This window comes from Nerophis ophidion, linkage group LG11, assembly GCF_033978795.1.
Source record: "Nerophis ophidion isolate RoL-2023_Sa linkage group LG11, RoL_Noph_v1.0, whole genome shotgun sequence".
Lineage (NCBI taxonomy): Eukaryota > Metazoa > Chordata > Actinopteri > Syngnathiformes > Syngnathidae > Nerophis > Nerophis ophidion.
The window spans coordinates 11,275,286-11,282,463 of NC_084621.1; the positions used below are offsets into that span (position 1 = coordinate 11,275,286).

Sequence of the window (7,178 nt, forward strand, 5' to 3'; positions counted from 1 at the left end):
CTGTGGGCCTGTTTTGCTGCCAATGGAACTGGTGCTTTAAGTCAATGGGACAATGAAAAAGGACAACAGGTGGATAAAGTGTCTTGCCCAAGGACACAACGGCAGTGACTAGGATGGCAGAAGCGGGGACCCTCAGGTTGCTGGCACGGCCAGTCTACCAACAGAGCTATACCACCCCCCTGGAACAGGAACAGGTTGTTATGTTCTGGCCCGGAACGAAGGTTTGCTCTGGCTTAAGAAGGCACGGAAGCCCATCAGCGACAGGTGTGTAGATTGCTGACTGAACCGATAGAATGCAGCCGCCTACTGCAGCCGGAGTGGCTCGCGCCTGGCGCACAGATGAATACGCCCTGGGGTGACTATATGGAATCCCGTTCCCAACATGTATGTGACCATGTATTATGAGGACAACCTGTAAGTGACGCCGCTTAACAGTCATGTCCTATTTGGAGTTGGTGTTGACAGCAATGGGCTGTACGTGTTTTTTAGTTGAGTCAATGGGACAATGAAAAGGGACAGCAGGTGGGTAAAGTGTCTTGCCCAAGGACACAACGGCAGTGACTACGATGGCGGAAGCGGGGATGGAACCTGCAACCCTCAAGTTGCTGGCACGGCCAGTCTACAAACAGAGCTATACCACCCCCCTGGAACAGGAACATGTTATGTTCTGGCCCGGAACGAAGGTTTGCTCTGGCTTAAGAAGGCACGGAAGCTAATCAGCGACAGGTGTGTAGATTGCTGATTGAACCGATAGAATGCAGCCGCCTACTGCAGCCGGAGTGGCTCGCGCCTGGCGCACAGATGAATACGCCCTGGGGTGACTATATGGAATCCCGTTCCCAACATGTATGTGACCATGTATTATGAGGACAACCTGTAAGTGACGCCACTTAACAGTCATGTCCTATTTGGAGTTGGTGTTGACAGCAATGTGCTGTACGTATTTTTAGTTGAGTCAATGGGACAATGAAAAGGGACAACAGCTGGGTAAAGTGTCTTGCCCAAGGGCACAACGGCAGTGACTACGATGGCGGAAGCGGGGATGGAACCTGCAACCCTCAAGTTGCTGGCACGGCCGCTCCACCAACAAAGCTATACCACCCCCCTGGAACAGGAACAGGTTGTTACTTTCTGGCCCGTAACGCAGGTTTGCTCTGGCTTAAGAAGGCACGGAAGCTCATCAGCGACAGGTGTGTAAATTGCTAATTGAGACGATCAAGCCAGATTAAGCCGGAGTGGCGCACAGATGAATACGCCCTGGGGTGACAATATGGAATCCCTTCCTTGCATGTATGTGACCATGTATTATGAGGACAACCTGTAAGTGGCGCCACTTAACAGTCATATCCTATTTGGAGTTGGTTTTATTGTGTGCATTGTCCCATGTACTATTACAAAAAGGAGTTATAGCAACATATAACTTTTAACAAGCTTATTGGTGCGTTTAGTGGGAGAGGACAAAGTTAATAAGAAGAAAATGCGGTAGTTTGTAAACTAATTAATGTAAGGGCACCGGTACCGGTCCCCCAAGGGCACCGGTACAGTTGGGGACCACTATTAGATGACCTTTAAATGAAACTTTCTTCCAGACAGGTGATAATGATCACATCGCAAGGAAGTGTCAGATTCAGTGACTTACTATTTTCATCAAAGCGGCTCTCTGTCGGATCACCATGGCGATGGGGGAGCTATTCAAGAGTAAGCGGAGAAAGTAGCGGCGCGTCCGCGTGAGTCAGAGAGCGACGGTAACGTGAGAGCGTGTTATATTAAAGCAATGTCTTAGCCGGGTGACAAGTTGTAATATGTAGCACACAGGCCCGGGAGAGACCTTCTCCCAGCTGACATTGATGGACGCCCGGGGACGGCTGAGGGAAGAACGTGGCTGGCAAGGTGAGGCGGGAAGGTGGTCATGTCGCCATGGAACGCTTGGCCGGCTGACAGTTGCTATATTGAGCTCGGCGTGAGTGTTGACACGATCTCCTGTATCGCACCCGGGAACTAAGTCTTCCTCTCCTCGTGGCACGACCAATACTTCCTCTTCCAACTAAAAAAAAACCCCGTACAGCACATTGCTGTCAACACCAACTCCAAATAGGACATGACTGTTAAGTGGCGCCACTTACAGGTTGTCCTCATAATACATGGTCACATACATGTAGGGAAGGGATTCCATATTGTCATCCCAGTGCGGGGTGCATTCAATCAGCAATCTACACACCTGTCGCTGATGAGCTTCCGTGCCTTCTTAAGCCAGTGCAAACCTGAGTTACGGGCCAGAACGTAACAACCTGTTCCAGGGAGGTGTTATAGCTCTGTTGGTAGAGCTGCCGTGCCAGCAACTTGAGGGTTGCAAGTTCGATCCCCGCTTCAGCCATCCTAGCCACTGCCGCTGTGTCCTTGGGCAAGACGCTTTACTGACCTGTTGTCCTTTTTCATTGTCCCATTGACTCTCAACTAAAAAAAACGTACAGCACATTGCTGTCAACACTCCGGCTAAATCCGGCTCGATCGGCTCAATTAGCAATCTACACACCTGTCGCTGATGAGCTTCCGTGCCTTCTTAAGCCAGTGCAAACCTGCATTACGGGCCAGAAAGTAACAACCTGTTCCTGTTCCAGGGGGGTTGTATAGCTTTGTTGGTGGAGCGGCCGTGCCAGCAACTTGAGGGTTGCAAGTTCGATCCCCACTTCCGCCATCCTAGTCACTGCCATTGTGTCCTTGGGCAAGACACTTTACCCACCTGTTGTCCTTTTTCATTGTCCCATTGACTCTCAACTAAAAAAAACGTACAGCACATTGCTGTTAACACCAACTCCAAATAGGACATGACTGTTAAGTGGCGCCACTTACAGGTTGTCCTCATAATACATGGTCACAGACATGTAGGGAAGGGATTCCATATTGTCACCCCAGTGCGCATTCATCTGAGCCACTCCGGCGGGTGCATTCAATCAGCAATCTACACACCTGTCGCTGATGAGCTTCCGTGCCTTCTTAAGCCAGTGCAAACCTGCGTTCCGGGCCAGAACGTAACAACCTGTTCCTGTTCCAGGGGAGTGGTATAGCTTTGTTGGTAGAGCGGCCGTGCCAGCAATTTGAGGGTTGCAGGTTCGATCCCCGCTTCCGCAATCCTAGTCACTGCCGTTGTGTCCTTGGGCAAGACACTTTACCCAATGTTGTCCTTTTTCATCGTCCCATTGACTCTCTGTAAAGCACCAGTTCCATTGGCAGCAAAACATAACACTACAACCACCATGCTTGACGGTAGGTGTGGTGTTCCTGGGATTAAAGGCCTCGCCTTTTTTCCTCCAAAAAATATTGCTGGGTATTGTGGCCAAACAGCTCCATTTTTGTTTGTTTTTTCCTCCAGAAAGTCTTATCTTTGTCCATGTGATGTCGGATGTCATGCCGCTCCTTCTTTGGTCGTGCAACCGTAGTCTGACAGATGCACTTCCAAAATGACATTCCGGATGAAAGTGATACCTTTTTGGCTTTTTGCTTGGTCCAGCTCCTCCACTTAATTTTATATCGTTCCTTAAAGGCCTACTGAAAGCCACTACTAGCGACCACGCAGTCTGATAGTTTATACATCAATGATGAAATATTAACATCGCAACACATGCCAATACGGCCTTTTTAGTTTACTAAGTTGCAATTTTAAATTTCCCGCGAGGTATCCTGTTGAAAACGTTGCGGTATGATGACGTTTATGTTGATGCGTGCTTGTGATGTTATTGGTTGGAGCGGACATTTTATCCCAGCACCAGTCACGGCTAAAAGTCAGTTTTTTGGACATCTGTGTTGCTGATTTATTTTGCAATTTGTTCAATTAATAATGGAGACGTCAAAGAAGAATGCTGTTGGTGGAAAGCGGTGGATTGCAGCTGCCTTTAGCAACCAAAACACAGCCGGTGTTTCTTTGTTTGTTGTGAAGCTTTAATATGGAACAGAGCGGTCAAGCGAACATGTTTCTCTACCACATGTCAACCGGCAGGATTTGGTGAGAAAATTGTGGTAATAAGTCGGCTCTTACCGGAGACATGAGCGGAGCTTGCGTCCTCCTGCAGCTGTCAAAAAGGCAGCTGCGACTTTCTTGGCTCCTCCATTGCTTCCATCAGAGACACTGGCGGTCACTACACCCCTCCCACTTTCAGGCATGACTTTATAATCTCACTAAAACACTAGTAACACAATAAGGGATTTTCCAGAATGATCTTAGTAAATGTGTCTAATATCTAAATCGCTCCCACTGCCGTTGCCTTTTTTTTTTTTTTTTTTTTTTTTTCCTAGTGCTTCTTGCTAACTTTCCTCATCCACGCATAGCTCGGTTGGTATAGTGGCCGTGCCAGCAACTTGTGGGTTGCAGGTTCGATTCCCGCTTGTGCCATCCTAGTTACTGCCGTTGCGTCCTTGGGCAAGACACTTTACCCACCTGCTCCCAGTGCCACCCACACTGGTTTAAATGTAACTTAGATATTGGGTTTCACTATGTAAAGCGCTTTGAGTCACTTGAGAAAAGCGCTATATAAATATAATTCACTTCACATCTTTCATCCTCGCTCAAATTAATGAGAGAAATCGTCGCTTTCTCGGTCCGAATCGCTCTAGCTGCTGGTGGCCATGATTGTAAACAATGTGGGGATGTGAGGAGCTCCACAACCCGTGACGTCACACGCACATCGTCTGCTACTTCCGGTACAGGCAAGGCTTTTTTATTAGCGACCAAAAGCTGCGAACTTTATCCTCGATGTTCTCTACTAAATCCTTTCAGCAAAAATATGGCAATATCGCGAAATGATCAAGTATGACACATAGAATGGACCTGCTATTAAATAAGAAAATCTAATTTCAGCAGGCCTTTAAGTTTAGAGGGAAAAAAAGTGAAGACTATAAAATAGTGTGGCTGATGCTGAAGTCTTTTTTTTTTTTATGCCATGTGATGGACTCACATTACCGATCGACGTATTGTGCACACCTGCCCTAAAGGTATGTGCCTTGTCATCCTAAGTTTAGTGTTCATTTCTGTTCTTTATGCTACTTGGCTACTCGTTTGTTTGGCTTTGAGACAGGGGCGGTTCTAGGCATGCTTATATGAGGGGGCAGTCAGAAATGTGAAGGGGGCATCATGTGTACACATCATGCTCCAGCACTTTTTTTCCCTGTGCTTATAGTAACAATGCTTTCTTCATTGAAATGGGTCTTTAGCTATGTGTCCAACCCCAACCTGGAGTAGTGGATTGCACTTTGTCAGGCCTCTACCTTCAGACCTGTCCAACTTGGGTGTCCCACCTGAAAACTAAGCTCCTGCTGGTATAGCTCTTACGGTCACTGAGGACCGCAAACCCCCTGACCACAATAAGGTGGCAATCCCTCAGGGGGGGCACTGAAAAATAAAAATAAATGAATAAAATAAAATAAAACATCCTTCATTCAGATTTTATCAACCAACAACATAACATTTATCCTAACTGGATGGCCTAACTCTCAAATACATGTTGACCCAAAGTAGGACTTCACACACTACAGTCAATATTTACAAAACTGAAAGGTAGTCTGATGAATAATGATAAAAAAGAATCTCAAACTAATTTATAAAACAGAACGTGGACTCAAAATTCATTCACTCCAATGTGTGTGTGTTGCCCACTTGCTTGTAAATTGATGAAAACGGCTGTGTTTTTGTTTTTAGGTGTCTTGGTCGTATCAAATGAAACTTATAATTTGTTTATTACAAAATGTAGATTGAAACATTAAAGGTTGACTATGTAGAATTACAAGAAAAAACAACAGAAAAAGAATTCCAGCAGTCGATTGCCAGACCGTTGCTAAGTAAAACGGGCAGTTGCTAGGGACTCCGCTCTGAACAGAGGACAACAGAGGAGGACTGCTAAGCAGGATATATACCTTATGTTTCATTTTTACCCTCATTAACAGCATCATAAATGACTTGTAGCTTGTTACAGGGACAGTGGAGGCGCTCTGCCTTCCAAACCACCGCGGCTCAGGGCCTCCGCTGTCACTGCTCTCGTCAAGTTGTAAAAAAATAAAATAAAATAAAATAAAAATAAGGAACTCAGTAGCACCGAAAGTCCGCGACGATAAAAGTGTTTATGACAGATAAGACTACACAAATAAACCCATCCTAACAAGTATATGATAAATGTAGACAACTTTTCCTTTTCTTTTACTTTCATACTGCAACAGTGATTGGATGTTTACTGAGGGCTGAGGGGTGTGTGTCTGCTGCGCAGCCTGTGGAATGTTGAATACACGCACAGCGGAGGGGGGGGATGAGAGGGAAGCCGACACTACTATATCGTGTGTGTCCCTTTTTCGGCGGATTTTTCCGCTAGTGCAGATAATTTTGTCAACTTGTAATGTAGTAATTTTGTGAGTTTATTCAAATTTGCTTTCTCAAATTTTGATTTGAGGGGGGCAAGACATTTATTTAAGGGGGCTCTGCCCCCTCTTGCCCCTGCGTAGAGCCGGCCATGCTTTACGATACTCGTAGTTTTTGTGTTTCTTATTTCCTGTGCTACAGACTCCGTGCATTCATATGCTAAGCTAAAGCTAGCCTGGAGCATTTTATATTTTCCCTGCGGGTTTGATTTCCATCTTTTGCCTTGAGAAAGAATCAGCGTCTTACCTGCACGCTGCTTCTCGGCGTCCTTCTGCATCTTGTTGACTTTGTTACCCAGACGCAACACAAACACCCTGATGTCCATTCATCCATCCATTTCTACCGCTTGTCTCTTTTGGGGTCGGGAGTAGGGTGCTATATTTGGGCGGAAGGCGGTGTACACCATGGACAAGTCACGACCTCATCACAGCAGCCTGAAGTCAAAGTGGCCATTTCCTTGACCGCATACACCTGTGTGAGAAATTTCAAGGCGATCCCACTCATGCGGCAAAAATAACAGCGCCCCCATGTGGCGTTTTTGACATGTTCACAGGTTCACTTTGGTTTGGTCCATCACAGTACAAAACCTTAACCTAGTTCTCAACCTTTTTGACCTCGGAGGCCCACTTTTTCTACTACACAAATTTTTTTTTTTTTTTCCTGGAAATGATCATTTTTCAAAGAAATAAAAGTGTGAATTATATTTATATAGCGCTTTTCTCTAGTGACTCAAAGCGCTTTACATAGTGAAACCCAATATCTAAGTTACATTTAAACC

The 7,178-nt window shown here is 45.9% G+C and overlaps 1 protein-coding gene across 1 annotated transcript in view; it reads right to left on the minus strand.

Moving 5' to 3' along the window:
• erfl3 (Ets2 repressor factor like 3) overlaps positions 1-6,797 on the minus strand; it is a 221,228-nt gene extending 214,431 nt beyond the window's left edge. Inside the window, 1 exon segment of the mRNA XM_061915102.1 lies at positions 6,647-6,797. Within this exon segment, the coding sequence (XP_061771086.1) occupies positions 6,647-6,725 (79 nt within the window). The 5' untranslated portion in view covers positions 6,726-6,797.
• Between the last annotated feature and the right edge of the window lie 381 nt (positions 6,798-7,178).